Raw genomic sequence first — 20406 nt, 5'->3', positions numbered from 1 at the left:
TATTAATTGCTGTGATTTTTCACCGTATCCCATAATCTAATACTAAAAACTAGAAAAACTGGTCTGCTTTAAAAGTGCCGATGTCTATAGAGACAGAGTATAGACTCTTCCAAAGTAGAAATCCTTTATGGTAGCAATGCTTTATGATATGATATAGTCATCCGATTTTAAGCAAATTTTGTTTAATTTCTAGCTTATTATAGACATTGGTGATAATTTCCTAGGAACATAATCGTTTTCTTGATCAACTTTTTTTTTTGGCCTTTCTTATTCTTATGAGAGTTTATTTTGTAGGAAGGTCCAGCAAAGATATACTTATATAGCCTACCGAGTATAAAAATGTCAGTGTCTAAAAAAAGTTTACTTGGATCCCAACTAATGAATTTAGACTATATGTAACTCTAATTATGATAAATTACACACTGCTGATTAAAGTGAATATAAATTATACGATGTTAAAGTTTTGTTTCTATTGGGTTTCATATTTCGATTCTTATTTGCTGACCGATGATATACATCAAAAGTTTCTTTTTAAAGAGCTAAAGATAGAATAATTTCAGATGCATAAACCTAATCCAAATAATGTTTTGATCTTACAATTAGTACTCACTTTTCCATAGACTTTTTGAATTCTGTCACAAATAATCAAACTAATTTATAATTTTTAGCTAAATTTTAGTAGATTTCTATGTTTAGAAAATGCATTCTTCGGTACTTTTGCTGATTCTACTGATCAATCTTATACCTATGATGAATGCAGCTGAATGGATGACCTACGCCCACAATCCCAGTAAGAGAAGAATGTATTTTTTGATGGAGTAATAATTTTGGAATATTTTCTTTTTAAGAGTTTCCTGGTAAATGCACCATTTCACCAAACATGGTCCTCGATGAGGGTGTTAGTGTAAAGGATCCCAATCACAAGTGTCGTCGGATTATTTGTCGACATAATGGATTAACAATTGTCCAAAAGTAAGTTTAGAGGAATTTAATTTGATACCGATTGTAGAATACTCTCTCTGCCTCTCTCTCTCTCTTTCTCTTTCTTTTTCTCTCTGTCTGCGTGCAGTTGTGGCGTTAGTGCCTTGTCGCGTCCTTGTCGCTATGGGGATTACAAAAATATCATGTTACCCTATCCTAAATGCTGTCTAAGGCACATTATTTGCAAGTGACAAAGTTGTCAAATAAGGTAAGTCTGATTTGGAATCGAAACACATCAAAAGAGAAAAGATGTCAATATCAACACAGAAAATTCATCTAATGTGTATTATCCTCACATTGGCTAGCCAAAGTCTGGCTGATATATCCGTGAATAACTATAGTGATAGCGGTAAGTATGTTGACTAAAGTAATAACTAAATGCATTTCCAACTCCGCTTTTAGCCTATCCCGGTCGCTGTGTTTTGGATGTAGGGAATTCGGTTATATTGCTGAGTATGGCACAATCATATAAATTTGATAATTTACCCTGTACTCAGGTGTTCTGCATTGGCGATGGCTGGGGCATGCTCTATACGTAAGTGTGAATCTAAATGGATAGCTAAGAGTTATAATTTGAATCTATTTGATTAGATGTGACCGGGAGAAACCACCAGATGATTGTCGATATACTGAAATCCTTGATTGGGATGCACCTTATCCGGAATGTTGCAAAAGACGCGTCGTTTGTGATTAGAAATGTTTTTTCTCTTTGTCATTTGGACTATTGTACAAATTATTCGTAGATAAAATCAATGGAACTTATTCTCTGAAAATAGAGAGAGTCATTTCGCTATCGATTTGTGTGTAGCCTTGTGTGTGACACCAATATTATTGACCCTCATTTGTGGGCCTGTGATTACCAGCTATCCTCTCAACTGTTTTGTTTAGTGACCTTCGACGGCGACCTCCCAGGGGAAGTCAACTAAACGAAACAACTAGAACAGCAGCAACACAACTAACAACTGCAGCCGGAAAGCCGAAAAGGCGGTGAATAGGGGGCGGAAATTTAAACCAGACTAATTGCCATCTATATGTATCATTGTATCTCTGTGTTTGCCAAGATAGATGCATCCGTATATTTCAGCACTTTTTGGCCTCATTGTGGGTCAAGCTTTTGTCATCGTGTTGAGATAATTGCAATTTGAGTTCTCTTTTTCTTGTGTTGAATAATTTAAGCCTTAATTGATGCACATCAAATCAAAAGATATATGGCTACTGAGTGTTAAATCTACCATTTTGTCATCTCTAAAAATATGAAGGGGTAATAAAAACTAAAAGTCACATCACTGACAGCACATTGCCACTCCCACAGGATGGCATTTTGCCCTTCTTTCCAACTTGCTCACACACACACACACACACAACCATTTTAAGCCGCAAAATACAAATTGATTTGGATTTGGTAAGCGTGTTGAGAGTGCATTTAACTGAAACTAATTAAAGTTTGCTGTCGACCCTGATGAGTGGTGTATGTGTGTGTGTCTGTGTGTATATATGCAGGTATGGGTATGCATTTGCATATCGAATTTTAATTGCAGGTAACAGTTAGGCGGATTTAATAAATGGAAATGCTAAAAACCAAACGACATACAGCAATGCAAAATCGTATAATAAACTTTATAATTTAAGACTATTTCGGAAATGTTTCACCAATTTATGCATCAAATTATATCCACTCAGATAACCTATTAATAATACTAAAATTGTTCAGTCTCTTTTAGCTGTGACTGTTTTTATTAAAACCGAAACATTAGAAATACATACATATATGATGGAACATTGGAGACGGTTCCAGTATTTTTGTCCGCCTGGGGAAACGGATTTTGTATAAAACTCTGGCTCTTGACGTCTACGAGGGATCCCTGCTTACGGAAACTGTCCCCGGCTAGAGATTTTACTTTATATTGTACGTTGAGAAATTGTAATATTTTATGGTCATACAATAACAAGAAATAAACCTGCAACACACAATAAAAATTGTTGAATTTTTTGAAATTGTTAAAACTGAATTACATAAAAGCAAAGACGAAACAAAGTTTTTTATCCGTTCTTACTAAGTCTCCATCGTTTCCCTGATAAGATCATATAAAAGTGGCCTTGGGCATTGGTGCTTTATTAATTTCTTCTATTTTTCTAGGAACTGTCGTGACAGTATTAATAGAAGCCACAACAAAGAACAACTTAAGTTTTTTTTATTTAAATATGTTCTATTTTGGAAATAATTTGGATAGTGATCCAAGTAGTGACGTAGTGACGCAGATATGTAATTTTCAAAGAAAAACTGAAGGACTGTCCCTTCCTATTTCAGTTTAGATCTCTCCCAAGTAGATTTAGACGCTTTAAATACATCAGGAGTAAGTTAGCAGAAATCAAATGATTAAATCTTGGCTACTCAACTATGAAAGTTTTCTAATCATTCAGATGTTTCGTAATTATATTTTAAAATGTTATGTTTCGTCTGAGCATCAATCAAAATAAAAGAAATCCAGATTATTAACCAAATAGACTATTTATTATCATTATGAGGACAACGTGGCTCACGGATGCAACATTTGGGAAACTCTGCATCTGGATACTTGAGTTTAGCACAAAGTTTTCGTCCTGGTGCGCAACTGTAACTCAATACAAATGATTTACTCTACATACAAAAGAATTTAATCGTAACTCTTACTTAAGAACAACAACTAAGCCATCAACTCTACATGAAATTTGTGTACAACCCTGCCCTGTGATGGACTGACCCTCGTCCAAAATTGTGGTGCTATTTAAAACACATTTACCAGGATGAGCTGGTGGACAGAAGAACATGTTATAGACTTGACTACTGGTTCGTTGGTAATTCATACGTACCAGAACTTTTGTATAAATCTTCTGATGATGCACCCGATTCCAACAGGATGACTATGAGGCAAATTATCAGGCTGACAGATTTCATCGTTACTACACAAAGCTCTACAATTCACTGATGTCTATCAGTGGAGACTTCCAATCTCTATTCGATTTTTTACTTTTCAACGAAAAGGTACAAACAGCTGCTTCATTGATTCAAAGCACTTGACCCTGTGTGAACTAATGAGCTGTTTAGATTAGTTGACATTTCATCAACAAAATAATCTTTATACGAATAAAGTCTTAACCCAACCAGACGCCGTTTGATTAGCAACACAAATATGACACTATGTTTTCAAGGGAGAATAATTAAAGACACACAAATATTATGCAGCTGTAGTATAGTTTTTAATATTAAAACTCTTTATCACCATCTGGACAGGTCAACACATTAATGCAACACTTTGGGTACTCCGATCCAGGATATTTCACTTTACCAAGTTTGCAAGGTGCCTCCACAAGTTTTGATACACAACTGCAATACAAAACTAATTAAATATTCTATGAAAGTCACAATTTATTCGTTAAGCTTACGAGTTTTCCTGCACAAAGCCATCTAAACCACAGATGAAGTGACGACAGAACTTGTCTGTGATGTTCTGACCTTTATCTAAAATTGTGTTGTTATCAATCACACATTTACCAGGATGATCTTTTGATTTGGATAGGGATTTGTTAATTAATTGTTTTGTAAAAAAGTGAGATTAAATTAACGAACCGCCACGTGCAAAATTTCCAACAGCTGTTGCAGCAAACACTTGCGACTCATGGAAGCAAACCACCAGGCAAAATATCAACCAAATGGACTTCATCTTTACTCTAAGACGCTTTAAAAGATACTAAACATCAGCTAGCTAGTCGATTAGTTGTTAGGAAATGCTTGAATTATTCTAGCATTTTATACTTTTCAATGGATGGTAATGTGTAAATTATCAATTTTCAATAGTTTCGGTATTATTAGTCAAAGTCTCACCTATACAAGAAGAAAGTCAAATCTCTTTTAGTCTGTCCGTTTAACTTTCTTTTTCCTTACTTGAAAGAAGAATATTCATAAGTGTACGAAGATAAATACATATAGTAAGAAAGTTTTAAGTTATAGAAAAAAGTAAACACGAGCCTTTCTCATTTTGTCACACTGGAATAATTGAAGAAGTTTCTACAACAAAGAGTTTTCAGTTTTATGGCTTCAATTACAATTTATCAAGGCTTAAATTATAACGGGCTAATACAATTTGAAACGTGGTTAACATAAATCAAAAGGCAAAAAAGGTGGAAAATTGTTTTTCTCATGGTCTAACTATTGGGTAAGTTTAGTAAAACACAGGTTTTACTAGGATAAATCTGTATCTAGGACCAGACATTGAAAGAGTATTAAGAAGATTAAGCACAATTAATGTTTAAATAAACTTTTGCAAACACGAAATAAACTTCTTTAAAATGATTGGTTCAAAAGTATCAAGGAAATCGAAATCCAAGAGCTTCTGCTTTTAAAAATGATAATATTTAGTGTTATATTTCATTGTATTTAACGGATTTTCGGAATATTTAATATTATATTTAACGGATTTTTGGAATTTACCGCAGACTTGCAACCAGGATCAACTTTTTGGTAACTAGCGAAAGATAACACTGTCAGCAAACACAAGCCTACAGTTCGAAAGTTGTGAATTAACAACATGACATTTAAAATATAATTTAGTTCCGAATAATGATTTAACTAGTGTGACTAATAACATTAACTACATTATCCATACCCAAGATTGTTGCTACAAGATTCATGAGGTGGTAAAATTGAACTGTCCGTTCAATGGATCATATATTTTTCGATACTTTTCCTTTATTTATGCAAAGAATTTCCATGGCTTTATTTATACCTCTGAAACGTGGAAACTGACCTATTTGATTAACATATCCGCAATGTTCAGATGAACAGATATTGTAAATCAAATTGTGTACTTAAATTTTGTTTTGATACACACTAAATTTATGAACTTTTAATTTTGAGGAAATTTTGTACTTGACTTGGAATATTTTTAAAACCGATTACTTTTTGTTTTTCCGCTTTTTATGGAGGTTGATCGATATTTTTTCAAATGATTATCAAACATCATTTATCATCAACTTTATGAGCACTTTCGTATTAAAGCCAAGTTAAAACTGCACAAAAAAAAAACAGCAAAAGAAAGAAACGTTTCGTTTTCGATTTCTTTAATCGTCAAATAGTTTTGTTTGTATTATTTAATTATGTTAAAATATTTAATGTTAAACAATCACTACACAAAAATATAGGATTGATAACTTAACCGTCATAATTTTTTAATCAATTAATTTTATAAATAACGAAAATAGGTTTTTGAATTTTTTTAATTTAGAAAGTTTGTTTTACATGGAAATAAACCAAATAACTTTTTAACCTAAAGGTTAAACCCAACTGATTATAAAAATGGTTTGTATTCATGAGTTTCCGAAATATCGAGGAAATACTTTAAGGCATTTTTAAGTCTACGTTGTAATTGTAATTCTCAACTAGTTTAAGCATTAAAGATTTAATATAAAACTTTTAACGCAAATATCAGTAGATACTTTTTAAGCTAAAGCTAAAGCTAAATCTAACTCAATTCCTAACGATATTTTCCCGAATTTCACTTATTATTAGACTATCAAATCAATTTGTTTAAAAAAAATAAACTTTTAAACAAAAACAAAAAACGAAACGAAGGTATACTTTACGCAAGAAATCTTCATTTAGTTGTTTTTGTTCCCAAGGGCTTGTTAAGGGCTGCTCAACATAAGGAATACATACATATATACATATACACAAATATGTATGTATGGTACATATAACCTTTGTTTACTCAAACCCAAACTTGACCATGACAAGCGACTATGACTACAAAGTTTTCGACCAAAAAAGAAAGAAAAAAAAAAGTGGCACAAAGTATACAGAGAGACGACGAGAGTGGAAGAAAAAAGGCCAAGAAGACCGCAGTAGTAGTAACTTTTTTTTTGTTGTTTTTAGTCGCAGGCTCAGCATAAAAAGTGAATATTACAAAGTTGAAGCCTATGTGTATGTGTGTGTGTGTTTGAGTGTGAGTGTGTTTGTGTGTGTTTGCGAAAAACTCATGTACATACAACATTTATAAATTGGCAGCGGTGACCTCTCGTGCCAGTCTGCAGTTTTCCTTCATTTTCTCTCCCCTCTCTTCCTCTTTCTCTTCGCTCTTCGTCTCCCGCTTTCGTTTTTTTGTGTGGTGTTGCGTGTAAAAGGTGAAGGTAATATTGGTCAGAGGCTACAAATACAAATGTTGCTGGCATATAAACGGAAACTGAAATAAAACTCAGAACCCCTCACCGTTCTCGTCCCGCTCACAGTCATACTCAAATTCAAATTTTCCAACGTTGCCCACATATAAAATGTAAAAGGTGCCAAAGCAGTCAGCTTCAAATATGCAACACACAAAAATATCCTGCATATCCTGTTCAAGTATATATTTACACCTACATAAACGTACAAACATATGTACATACATATGTATATATGTACGTATGTATAGGTGGTACATTTCACTGGTAACATAAAATCTTTAACTGCCATGCAAAATACAACCAAAATTCTTACTTATTCATTACTTTTTCGCGCGTTATCTCTGTTCGCCCTACGCAAAATGAGCAATGTGCAATAAACCAACACACAGAAATTTGGCAATTTCAAACATTGAATACCCTGCTTGAACCAGTTTCTACTCATTTTTTATAAATCTGAAAATTTGACTTATTCAAAATTCTGAAAATTGATTCAAACAAAGGTAAAGAGACTCAACAAAAAATGAGAATTTTCATTACCTCATTCTAGCAAATTGTCGAATCGTACAACTATTAATGGAAAGTATATTTTCTTGACTGAAATTACTTTTGAATATTGTGAAAATATTTTAATCAACCAACACTGGGTTTTAGCCAACTTGAGGTCAATAAATGATATCAAATTATAAGATTTTAAAGCATTGGCAATAAAAACTACTTTTGGGTGTGAAGATATGGCATGGCTATTAAAATTATGGGTTCTTAGGCAAAGTCTGCTGAAGACTATGAACTTAAAGACTCAAGAACTTGGTGGTTCTTCAAATAGTTATACTGTACACCTTTTGTGCTCTATGATTTAAAATCTTATAAATTATTAAGATTTATTGGTCTAAAACCGTCTAAAAACAAGTTTTGTTTAGCTTCCAAAATGTCGAAATCTAGACAAAAATATCTTTATCAACTTTTTTTTTTGCCTCTTGTTTATTGTTCAACTTTCGGGCTACTTTCTTTAGTTTTAGATTTAGATTTGGTTCTTATAAAGAAAATCATTTTTGGGATATCAATTATATCATCTACATATAAATAAAATAAAACAGGTTGATTAAAATTTCGCATTTGGTACAAAATCTAATGAATTATAAAGCTAGTCCCGAAGTATCCTTTTAGAGGCAACACATATTCTTTTAGCGAAACATGTGAATATTTAGACGTATTGTTATCATTTTTCTGGATTGAATATAGGAAATAATATCTCCTCACCAAGCGATGTATTCCTTTTATGTATATGTATCTACTTTTTGAAACTGTAGTTAAAAGAACATGTACAAAAATTCTTAATACTTGCGGGACTGCTGCAGAATTCAACTTTTAGTTAGAAAAAATATAATAAATTTACAAACCAGAGGGCCGGGGCTAACTTCGACCGCGTCAAAGTTTGTATACCCTTGCAACTTTTTTGGTAACTCTATCCTTACCTATTAGCCATCAATGTGGAAGAACGTTTTATCTAAAAAGGCTTAAGCTTGAGAAAGAAAGGCCTACAATCATAGGAAATAACGAAGATATTGATCAAAGTCACTGTTTTCCACCGATCGTTCCTATGGGAGCTATATGATATAGTCACCCGATCTTTATCAAATTCGGCACAGTCATTAACATATATATTAAATTAAGAAATGTTTAATTTAAAAGCAATCGCGTTAAAAGTAACGAAGTTATTTACAAAAGTCACTGTTTTCGACCAATCGTTCCTATGGGAGCTATATGATATAGTCACCTGATCTTGATCAAATTTGGCATAGTCGCTTATAGGCGTAGTAAACTCTCTAATATTAAGTTTCACGACAATAGCTCAGAAAATAACGAAGGTATTGAGAAAGTCACTGTTCGTGACTTGCTCGTTTGTATGGGAGCTATATTATATAGTCACCCGATCTTGATCAAATTTGGCATAGTCGCTTATAGGCGTAGTAAACTCTCTAATATTAAGTTTCACGACAATAGCTCAGAAAATAACGAAGTTATTGAGAAAGTCACTGTTTGTGACTTGGCCGTTTGTATGGGAGCTATATGATATAGTCACCCGATCTTGATCAAATTTGGCATAGTCGCTTATAGGCGTGGTAAACTCTCTAATATTAAGTTTCACGATAATAGCATAGAAAATAACGAAGTTATTGAGAAAAGTCACTGTTCGTGACTTTGGGGTTTGTATGGGAGCTATATGATATAGTGGTCCGATCCGGCTGAATCCGAGATATACAACGCCTGCAGTATATACAAGCCTACGTGCAAAATTTCAGCTCTGTAGCTCTTACGGTCTAGGAGGAGTTTGCGTTGATCCAGACGGACGGACGGACGGACGGACGGACGGACGGACGGACGGACGGACATGGCTAGTTGAACTCGTCTCGTCGTGCTGATCAAGAATATATATACTTTGTATGGTCGGAGATGCTTCGTTCTATGCGTTGCACACTTCTGACCAAAATTAATATACCCTTTTTGCAAGGGTATAAAAAGAACGTTTTGTCGCCAAAAGACCATGAGCAAACCCAAACTTTGACCATTCAATACCAAAAAAGTTTAAATTATTTAATACTAATTCTAACTTAATTCTATCCTTTTTTCATATAATGAAACAAAACTAATCTCATGGGAATGTCACTCAGGCTTAACTTTTCACAATAAAATATTAAATTTGCTTTTGAATCTTCAGTTAAAGAATCCCTAAAATAAATATACATACATAGGATTGAAAGACCTCGCTATTACAGCAATTCTAGGATGTTTTGTTCATTTTGTGTGGATTGAAAAGGCAATTAGTCGACATTGTCTTCATGTTCTGTGATGGCCCACAAAAGTAGGCTACAACCAATGCCATTAGACAATAACCAGTTTAAGTTGACGCTAATGGCCATCCGGCCAGGCTTTTGGAAGGAGGGTGGGTGGTGTTGGGTGACTGAATGGAGGATGGATGGGCCCAGGGCTTAGTCTCTGGCACTTGTTGGGCTAATTATAACAAAACACTGTCAGTACTATACAGCCATTAAAGCCACGCCCAGTACGTCCTTTTTCTACACCTCCTACCGCCTACAGCAACGCCTCTGTCTGAGGCTAATGACAATTTTTGTCTCTGTTTGTCCACACGTAACAAATGGCAAAAGTTTATTGACATTTTATTCACAATCAAATTTTTATGTGGCGTCATCGTCATCATCATCCACAGCGTGCCTCAAAAACGAAATTGGAAAATATTTTCTATGCAAATAACTAAAAATGAACCACAACGTGCGCCAGCAGATGAAAATAGAGATCAATGCAGAGACCAGAAGCTACCCTTTACCCCAATTAGTTAGAGGTAAAACCAAAAATTAGTTACCCATAGAATTTATCTATAGCAAAACTTGACCTTAAGTCAAGGTTTCCTTTGATTTAACCTTATATAATATTGGTGGATGAATACATGTATTGGAGAGTAGATAAACACATTTCTAATACATAGATTAAAAGCACTTTAGCATATACTTTTGACTGTATATCTGCTTACAGGGTGAGCGAAATTAAATTTAAATAAAAATTTTATACACCAATTCACTCACAGGCACACACACACACAGTCACACACCCACAACGTGAAGTCAATTCATATAATGTATAAATTTATGGAAAATCAAGCAAGACGATTGAATGAAATGAAAACATCAAAAAATCTGTATGTATCGATATATATATATTCGACATTAAAAAGTTTTATTTGTGCTATTTGTTTTTCGTGTCTGTTAAAGCAACACACAAAAGTTGTTTTCATCATTTTTAAACACAGAATAATCAATGCTCTTTATCTACTTACATATTGGTAATTTATTTTTATACCTTTTTGAAACATTTTTCTTCAAGAATCGACGACTAGATTATTATTTTTGGTTATATATTTGATGACCATTTTCAAGATTGTACCTAAAGTTGTACAGAAATATTTAGCTGCTACTCATATTTATAGAGGTTTTATACTGAACTGAACAGGATAACTCTCTGTAGCTCTTGAAGAGATTTAAACGATACAAGGTTTATAAAGAACATCTTTTAGTGTCCCTAACTGAAAATTAGATCATCTAACTACTCAAATACCTTTGTTTATCATAATTTGTTAGGACAACACATCCAAAATATTTCAAAATATTTCCCTTAATATATAAAGGATTGTGTTCATTGGAGTATTTTTTACTTATATTGCATTATGCATAGTGGTTTTTATTGGTGAGTTAAAATTGCTGACTCTTGCTATGACATTTTTGATAGAAATTTGTTCACAAATTTACTTTTATTTAATTTCATTATCTGGATTTTTGACGACCCTTTTGAATTTTATCAAACCATGGATTTTTCCGGTCTTTGACGGATTCCAAAATATATTTTGATAAAAACGAAAATTCTAAACTAATTTGTTTTTATTTTGGAACTAGATTAATTAATCAAAGTAATTACTTTTCATAACTAACGGTAGGATTTTCATTAGAAGATTAACCCAACTTTTGCTACAAAATTTGCTTTAATTCAAGGACATTTACAATAACATCCAGTCCTTGTCATTTTAAGAGTATATCAACAGTGAATTTAACGCCTTCTGCAGTTAATCAGTTAAATTTATAAATAATGTTCATTGAGTTTTATTTAATCTTACTTTGCAGGGGTCAAAACTCATTTAAAAACCAATATATGCCATTTCAGGAAATACATATGTATATACATACATACACAGGCAGCCAAGTAAGAAACCAAATTGTGTGGCTCTATGGATGAATACATACATACATACATATATACTATATAAGTATATAAAACTCGTACAAAATGTGTGAGATGAATTTATCGATGCGGTCGATTTCATTTCAATTTTTAATTATGCAAGTAATTTTTATGTGTTTGTTCAATATGCGGTAAAAAATGTTATTGCATATGTAGATGTGTGTGTGTGTGTGTTCTCATTTTTCATTTTGTTTTTTTTTTTTTTTTTTTTTTTGAGATTTTACGAGTTAATGGCTTAATTTAAGATTCGTGGCTAGTGGAATTCAAATGGCTAAATTGATGGATTAATAGATTAACTCACCTTCAGGGTAAAAACCACCAACTAGATACTGCTGGGCCAAGGATTTATGTACACATTAACAACAATCAACCAACCAACCGACTGGAAGAACAAAAACAAAACAAACTAATGGAAAATCTCACGTCTTCACAGATTCTTTTTTCTTCCTTTTTTTTTTTTGTTTCAAGGTAAATAGCAGCTTGGCTTGGCTCGTGTTTTACACTTTTTCACTCTTTGTTCTGGTTTTGTTTTGTTTTTTAATTAGTTTGAACTTTCACATCGATTGGCAGTTTTTCAATAATTATTTTTTTGCTGACTACAATTGTGATAATTATTTTCTCATTGTTTTTTTTTTTTCAACCATGTAAATATTTTTATTTCGATTTCTGTTTGATTTGGGTTTTTTTTTCATTGTTTTCCATTCGTAAATGTTTGCTCGCGTTTAGTCAATGTCAGATTATTGCGTATACGCCGCGTCTGCGCAATCAAATTGGCAGCAGCTATTGGCATTTCAATAAAGGATAAAGGACAGGAAAAATTACAACCACAGCAAAGACTTGTCATAAAATTTACACATTTGTACGTGTGTATGTGTGTGTGTGTGTGAGTTAATGGATTTGAGTGTTTGAATAAATCATTATTTGTCCTTTAATAATGCATCCAAAATGCGCCTTTCAAGTGTGGCAGCAAACGATTTTGCATAAAAAAAAAAGAAAAATAAAATGCCAACTCAACAAACTTTATGTTGCAGTTGTAATGAAAAAGTTTTACAACTTTTCTACGCTTCTTTTCTCCCTTTTTCTCTCTCGCAGTCTCTTTCTATCTCTTTTACTCTCTATGTGTCCTTTCTCCAACTTTTTCCTATATCGAGAAACCTCTTAGGATTTGTGGCAAGTGGTTTTCTGGTTGCAATTTCTATTTTTTTTTTTTAACCTTTTCTATATAAATTCTTAACTGTTTTTTACTTGATGCAAATCTACGAGAATTTGAATTGATTCTTCTATATTATAGCAAAGGAAATTTATTTGTGTTTGTCTTGGTAGTGTACTCTTTCTATTAAGACACCTTAAATGGGATATTTTTCATAATTTTAAGTAACAAATTTGTATTATTATTTATTGAGTATTCTCTCAATAATCAACATGAATGACAGAATCAAATCTTTGATCCCTTTGGCAATACACAATAATAATGTAAATATAAATCCTGTGGATCCTTATGACTGCTCTGAAATCTCAACAATATTTTATATACACTTTATTGCTGTTGTTTTTGTTGTCGTTGTTTCGTTTTTAATACGAACTTAACATTATTTTTATGACATTGAAATGGCTTTTCGCTGTTGTTATTGACAGAACGTGTATACACACACGGTTACACACTGGCAAAAAACAAAAAAAAAAAAACGTCCAAAGGCCCAAACATAAACCTCCCACACATGCCCAAGGAGAGAATCTGAGACAGGAGACAGAGTGGAAGAGAGAAGGATAGAGTTTACCTGTTACATGCGGTAGACTAGAGTTAGATTTAGCTTAAACTTAGACAAAGCAACGCGTAACTTGTGGGGGGGCGTCCCTTTCATCTATAAAAACAAAACAAAAAAAAACCGTTTCCTCTTTTTTTCTACACATAAAAAATGACAATGACAATGTTAATGTTAATGATGATGACGACGTAGATGATGATGATGATGATATTCGGTGATATTTTTCATTACATTGTTGTACTTTTACGACTGTTATCCTTGAGTGAAGAACTTGCTACAGGATGCTAACACACACACACACATGCATAACATTCAAGAACACACACACACACACACACACATATACAGACGCATGAGCGAGGTGAGCGAGCTTTTTTTGGCATTTGAAAAACCGTTAGTTTTATGTGAGCGTATGAGAATGGAGAGCGTACCGAAAAAAAGTATGAGCAGACTTTTCACCTTCGCACCTTCTCAGTGTGTGTCGTTTTTTGTATCTTCCTTTAACTTTTTATTTGTTGTTATTATTTATAACATTTAAATTTTTACTTTTTCTTCAATTTTTGCACATTAAACACAAAATCACTTCAATATTTTTCACAAATTTATTTGAAAATTTCTTCTCTTCGTTTTCCAAGCAAACTTTGGAAAAATATAAGTTTAGTTTAAACAATATTTGATAAATAAATTTTTTTTTTCGTTTGAAATATTTACATACGCGCCTTTGGGCAATAGCCAATACCAACACACGCACCCACGCACACGTACGCACACACACACACACGAGGGATGAAATGTTGCACCGTTGCTCGTTGAAATTGAACTGAATTCGAAATGCTAACAAGTAACACGATGAACCAAATACCCGAATCGGACCGCCATCCACATTATCCACCATGGACAAAGCCATGCACAATCACATATCCAGTGAGCTGGCCGAAGATGGAAAAGCTCCATCGTTCGGTCCCAGAGCACGGACTGTCTGTGTGGTGTGTGGGTGGTCGTGCGAAAAGAGAGCAAGCTTTTGGCCAGAAAGAAACAGGGAACGAGAAATGACACCATCGTTCATCTAAATAGAAACAGAATATTGTCATTAATTTTGTATTCTGTTAATTCTAAGAGAGAAATGACACCATCGTTCATCTAAATAGAAACAGAATTTTGTCATTAATTTTGTATTCTGTTAATTCTAAAAGCATTTAGTATTTTATGATGTAAGATTTCACTTGATAATCTTGTTATAGCATGGGTGATTCCATCACCATTATTTTTGCATACAATTTAAGGGTTTATATTAAATAGTTACTCGTTGCAAGTTTTGGTCTATGAGCTTAATAGCTACATGTACCTTTTAGTCGAATTGATTACTAACTGTTCCTGTTTATTAAAAAGTTAAGTACTACATACAAATGTCAATATATTATAGATCAGCATTTGGATATTACAAAAGTCACGCCCTGGAGAAAAAATAACTCAGACTCAGATAATTTTCCCCCTTTATACTCTATAGACTGACTGTACATATATTTTTCAAATCCTCTTAGTTTAATTTTGCTAACAGATCTAAAAAAAATTGAACATAATGCTGTCATTCAGCTCAATGAAATCTCATTTTAGGAACAGGCTTCGCATAGAAAATGTTCAATATAAGCAAAATGCGAGGGTCAAGATTCGATTTTTTCACATTTCGACCCAAAGCCACTGAACAGAGGGAAATAGGCGCCAGATGTCTTTCTAAGATTTGCAGCCTGTCCGATTTTGAGCAACTTTGTTCAAGAAATTATTTAAAAAACTTTAATAAAAAACTTCTACAACAAATTTTGTATCAAATCATCTTGATAACTTAAAAAGTAATGATGCAGTTTGAATTTTTTTTCATCGAATTTTGTCATATCTTTTTTTCGAAATAATTTTTAGTATTTTTTTAAACAACAATTGTGCTCCAATTGGAATAGTTATACATATTTTGCTTAATGATTTCGAGCCAAATACACGAATACGTATACATATGAAGAGAAAACAATTTGGAAGTAAGTTAATAAGTTATTCTTGTTTCTTTTAAATATATACATATATCGTTAATTTCATTCTTAATTATACATACTATAGAATATCCAGATCTCGTTTAGAAAGTTTAACAAGTTAGAACAAGGAACATTTATGGAAAAAACAAATTCCCCAAAAAGATATTTGATGTCATGATAATGTGGTCGGATATGACTACAACGTGAAATTTGTTGTTTTTTGGTAATTTGTTGTTATTATTGTGTTGGTGCCCTTTTCATAATTATAATAATTTTCATTTTTGATTACGCACGGAAATCAACAAGTTAATCAAGTTGAGTTATTAAAGATGCGCCCCCATGCTACGCCCATGACAAAGAACTTGTTTTGAGAGTCTACAGATTTCTTCATACGTACATACTTAATCTATCAATTCGAAGATGCTACGGAGAGTGTTTAGTATAAAAGCATGAGCAACTAGATTATTAGCATTTAGTCGTTCAACAGAACAATAATTGTTTGATTACTAAAACTTCCGCGTTTAGCATTCAAAGATGAATAAAATGTTTTTGGGATCTATATTGCTATATGCAATCTTCTGCTTTTTGGGCACTACAGAAGCAGCTGTTGCTGTTGGTGTTTTTAAGGATCCTGCTCATCCCGGCAAATGTGTTGTTGAATCGCTAATTTTAAGTCCGGGTGAAAGTGGTCGCCATCCGTCTATGTGTGCCCGTGTGAACTGTTCCGAGAACAGCCAAGCTCAAATACACACGTAAGTTTACATGGGACTCGTAGAAATTATTTGTATACTCTTACAAGGGGCATACTAATTATGGTCAGACGATGGCATAAAGCATTTTTGACAAAAAAAATAACGTTCCGAGTCAACACAAAATCCTTCAGCTAGATCCTACTACTATATTATAATAGCTTATTTATTTATCAAACGTTTCTTATAAAAGTTAATAATTTTTATCTTAATATACTCAGGCAACTATATCGTATATCATCAATCAGTACTGCAGAAAAATATATGTGACATACTATTTTGTTTCTATTTCTTTTATGATAGAACTACGTACAAAATAATATCTAAGCATAAAAAATTGATTAATCTTTTGTAGAAAATCGAATTTTTAAAAAAATAATTAAAATTTTGGCATATTGAGAAAAAGTTAACATAATTCCAGGTCTATTTATTTAAATTTTTTCACTTCATTTCAGTTGTGGCGCTGTGGGTCTTCCACCAGGGTCTAAATTCGGCGATTTTAAGAATCCCAAAGCCGACTATCCGACTTGCTGTGATCGCCATATTATTAAGGCCAACTGAGAGACCCTTTTTGTTAGTAATAATGTGTGAAGTTTAAAATAAATAAGATACAAACCCATGTATATCTGTATGAATATATATGAATCATGACGAAATTATAATTTTTGTTTTTTTTTTTCCTATGCATTTAAAGGTTTCCCATTTTTATAGTTATTTTTCTTATTTTATTTTTGAAGAAAATAATTTTCTATCAGCGAATCCTCTCATAGCCGAACGTAAACACTCATATTCAACTAAAAATAATATTTGCTTATTCTTTATTAGCATTTAGATTGCAAATAAAAAAGCAAGAAAATAAAGTTAAGTGAAAAAAATTAAAAGACGAAATTGTATGAAGAGAATTAAATGACGTAAAAATTATTATGAAATTTTTATTTGTTAAGTCCAATATTATTAATCTGAACTTGATGCTTGATACAAAGAAAACGAATTCAAAGCAATCGTATATAAAAGATTACATACTTTAATAATAATAAAGTATGTATGTATATGTATGAATGTCCTAAAAATAAATGAACATTATTTTGTGTTGTGTTTTTCAGTGAGATATTTACTTCAAATTTTTTAGCCGAGAAAAGCAAATGATTTGGAACATATCCATTTTTACTTAATTCTTTTATTTTGTCATGTTTATTTAAATTGGTTTTTCACCTCTAATAAGTAGTGTTGCTAAGTATTATATTTCACCACTGGCAAAATTTCTCTCTGGTGAATAAGGTAAGCAACGAAAAGTAGGCGTGCGTTGAGCAACACTAGCAAAACAAAAATAAACAAGTTGTTTATTATTTAGTCAAAAATTAAAGATATCCCGTTTATAGTAAATAATTACTATGTCGAATGCATATGCCTGCGTTGCCAAGGGCAAACTGAAACTCAAATCCGACACAGATCTTAAAAAGAAGAAAAAGAAAAAAAGCAAGAGCAAGGACAAAGAAAAGGAACGGGAAGCAGCCAAAGCATATGTTGAGGCAGCATCCACATCCGGGAACAGCGCCGGCTTTGAACGCAAATTGACAAAAGCGGAGCTGGCCAGCAAGAAGCAACAGGAAAAGATGCGAAACAAGAGGATTATGGACAAGGCCCAGACCACACACAAGGAGCGGGTGGAGAAATTCAATGAACATCTGGACAACCTAACCGAACACTTTGATATACCCAAAGTGTCGTGGACAAAGTGAAAAAAGTCACAAAGACAATTTATCTTATGGGTATTTGACACTTTCTTCAGGGCTCCGATGATGAATCATATTATTTGACTATTTTAAGAGATTTATTATAATTAAATATAATAGTTAGCTGATCTAAACAAAGTGAATCTGTTTTGTATTGTATTGTTTGGATGTTTATTGTGTTTTAGTGTTAAGTAATTTTGACTATATAGGGATTATTATAAGTAATGGGAGATTAGGGAGAATCTGGATAGAGATAGAGCCAAATGGCACAACTTAAGATTACAAAATACATTCAATATACAAGTGTGTGTGTACAACAATTTAAAAGGATAGTCCAGTCCTGTTCGCATCACTATCAGTCGGTCCCTAGTCCCAGTTTTAATGTTTACTGCGGAGCAGTTAGCTCAAACATGGCATACTTCCAAGTCCAACAACGTACAAGTTGTTCAAATTTTTCCCTCTCATGCTCATAAATATAACCCAGTTCCGGCTCCATGCATACGTCTGTATAGGGATCCGTCAGTAGACTCTGAACGGATAACAAAACCTTGGCCACATTCAAGGCCAATGACCAATTTTGTTGTTGGAATATATCAATGCCTACATCACCATGTCGTGATACATTTGGATGCAGGATTTTCGTTAAAAATCGCACTGTGGGCGGTTGCATTGGATACCGTTCGGGAAAGAAGATAAATAGAAAAAATTTACCACCTTCATAGGGACTACCTGGTGGTCCCAGAATAGTTGCCTGCCAATAATTATTCTGACGGTCCAAGGGTATTGCTGATATCCCTTCTGATTCGTAGCTATTTAAGAGATTTGCCTCGCCTTTTAGGAAACTGTTGCGCATCATTAGAATACCCTCCGGCAGATCAACACCAGCACCACCCGGCTGTCCCCTTCCGCCCATTTCGATCAGGCAGGTGCGGCAAAAGCAGGATGACATTAGCGAGCCGTACAGCTTACACCAATCTGGATTATCTGTAAGACACTCAAACAGCGGCCAGCGCTGCTTTATATATGTTTTCCACATGGTTTGCGATGTGTTCTTGCCAATAATATCGTGCCAATGCTTACATACTTCGCTGGCCACCCACAGGGACATATCATCCAGATAAGCGAAAATTTTTAGCATTACCTCAACAGGTATCAGACCGGTGATGCTTTTAGATGTGCTTGCTCCCCCAACAACACCACCTCCACCACCACCGCCGTTTGGATAGTACTCATGGGCTCGATGACGCCCGTCGGCCAGTTCGTTCATGAAGTGAGGCAGGGCCAATGGGGCCATAGGACGTGGTCGCTTGATAGGCAGTAGAAAGGGATTTTCTGCAGGCGCATCCACATCATCCGCATCTACCGGCATTACTTGCGGCGGCGATGGCGGCTGCTGATGCTGTTCCAATTGTTGTGGCACCGGCTCCGGTTCAAGTTCCTCCACTGCCTCAGGCGGTATCGCATCTTCTAAATCTTCCTCAAACCCCATTATATCAGCATCGTTTTCGGTTTCATCATCCTCCTGCTTATCCTTAAATGGCGGCTCATCATTCCCAGAATCCTCATCATCGGATAATTCTGTGAGCAGTTCCTCTGCTCTTTGTGCATTGTATAAAAAGGCATGACAAGCTCCACACAAGGGCTCACCGAAATTCGGTCCATAATAGCCATTACATACCCAGCATTGATTGCTATTCTGTAAATATAAGTAAATGTAATCAATTTGTTTCTTAAATGATAAGACACATGGAGGCTAGTTCGAAAAGTATACCGAAAAACTGAATGTTGGTTCTGCTAGTTGCTGCAGCTGCTCCTCCTCATCCTTGCCATTGTCCTCGATAGTCTCCATGGTGTTGTCATTGTCGTCATCATCGCTGGCATTTACCAGATCATCTAACAGCTGCTCCTGATCCTTTTGCTGCTGCTGCGCTGGCACGCAGCTAGTCATTTTAATGTGATTTAGCCCAAGTGCGATATTACTTGGGCGTCCCCCGTTTCCTTGCTGCAATTGCGAGTTGAGGACAATCGAATATATTTTTTTATTAAAACTTTACTTTTGTTTCACCGAATTTTGTGCCTCTCTGTTTTCGTGTTTAGATGTGTGGGTGTTTGTGTGTGTCGAAAGGAACATTAGTGTGACCGCATCGTCATAAGC

General features: G+C 33.9%; 6 protein-coding genes and 1 long non-coding RNA gene across 9 annotated transcripts in view; 4 read left to right on the top strand and 3 right to left on the bottom strand.

The window, feature by feature from the left end:
- LOC137572280 (serine-rich adhesin for platelets) overlaps window positions 1–14352 on the bottom strand; it is a 55980-nt gene extending 41628 nt beyond the window's left edge. Inside the window, exons 1-2 of the mRNA XM_068284027.1 lie at window positions 14208–14352; window positions 12284–12762 (exon numbers count right to left, since the gene is read on the bottom strand). The gene's annotated coding sequence lies outside the window, so the exon portion shown is untranslated. The remainder of the gene's footprint in view (window positions 1–12283; window positions 12763–14207) is intronic.
- Window positions 651–1208, top strand: LOC137572304 (uncharacterized). Its single transcript, XM_068284050.1, has 3 exons — window positions 651–790; window positions 849–972; window positions 1070–1208. The coding sequence occupies exons 1-3, from the start codon at window positions 700–702 to the stop codon at window positions 1170–1172; spliced, it is 318 nt and encodes a 105-aa protein (XP_068140151.1). The 5' UTR covers window positions 651–699; the 3' UTR covers window positions 1173–1208.
- Window positions 1070–1754, top strand: LOC137572303 (uncharacterized). Its single transcript, XM_068284049.1, has 4 exons — window positions 1070–1189; window positions 1249–1330; window positions 1384–1516; window positions 1573–1754. The coding sequence occupies exons 1-4, from the start codon at window positions 1142–1144 to the stop codon at window positions 1673–1675; spliced, it is 366 nt and encodes a 121-aa protein (XP_068140150.1). The 5' UTR covers window positions 1070–1141; the 3' UTR covers window positions 1676–1754.
- Window positions 4197–5482, bottom strand: LOC137572327 (uncharacterized). 2 transcript variants are annotated; one of them, XR_011031620.1, is made up of 4 exons: window positions 5450–5482; window positions 4589–4697; window positions 4405–4522; window positions 4197–4345 (listed from the first exon to the last, which is right to left on the bottom strand). It is a non-coding gene; the product is annotated as an uncharacterized lncRNA (long non-coding RNA). The 2 variants fall into 2 exon arrangements; XR_011031621.1 differs by lacking the exon at window positions 5450–5482 and adding an exon at window positions 4844–4873.
- A 1894-nt stretch (window positions 14353–16246) lies between the features above and the next one.
- LOC137572317 (uncharacterized) lies at window positions 16247–17180 on the top strand. The gene is made up of 2 exons (XM_068284066.1): window positions 16247–16521; window positions 16974–17180. Exons 1-2 carry the CDS (start codon window positions 16304–16306, stop codon window positions 17077–17079), a joined length of 324 nt encoding a protein of 107 aa, XP_068140167.1. The 5' UTR covers window positions 16247–16303; the 3' UTR covers window positions 17080–17180.
- Window positions 17181–17824: 644 nt separating this feature from the next.
- On the top strand, window positions 17825–18389 carry LOC137572275 (protein FAM32A). Its single transcript, XM_068284023.1, has one exon. The coding sequence runs from the start codon at window positions 17910–17912 to the stop codon at window positions 18255–18257; it is 348 nt and encodes a 115-aa protein (XP_068140124.1). The 5' UTR covers window positions 17825–17909; the 3' UTR covers window positions 18258–18389.
- Window positions 18390–18394: 5 nt separating this feature from the next.
- On the bottom strand, window positions 18395–20385 carry morgue (modifier of rpr and grim, ubiquitously expressed). 2 transcript variants are annotated; one of them, XM_068284022.1, is made up of 3 exons: window positions 20306–20366; window positions 20023–20253; window positions 18395–19947 (listed from the first exon to the last, which is right to left on the bottom strand). In XM_068284022.1, the coding sequence occupies exons 2-3, from the start codon at window positions 20197–20199 to the stop codon at window positions 18637–18639; spliced, it is 1488 nt and encodes a 495-aa protein (XP_068140123.1). In that variant the 5' UTR covers window positions 20200–20253; window positions 20306–20366; the 3' UTR covers window positions 18395–18636. The 2 variants fall into 2 exon arrangements, with proteins under 2 accessions (XP_068140123.1, XP_068140122.1); XM_068284021.1 differs by having other exon boundaries at window positions 20023–20385.
- Between the last annotated feature and the right edge of the window lie 21 nt (window positions 20386–20406).

This window comes from Drosophila tropicalis, unplaced genomic scaffold, assembly GCF_018151085.1.
Source record: "Drosophila tropicalis isolate 14030-0801.00 unplaced genomic scaffold, ASM1815108v1 contig_3, whole genome shotgun sequence".
Taxonomy (NCBI): Eukaryota; Metazoa; Arthropoda; class Insecta; order Diptera; family Drosophilidae; genus Drosophila; species Drosophila tropicalis.
The sequence above is the reverse complement of the archived record's forward strand: the minus strand, read 5'-3'. Positions and strand labels throughout refer to the sequence as shown.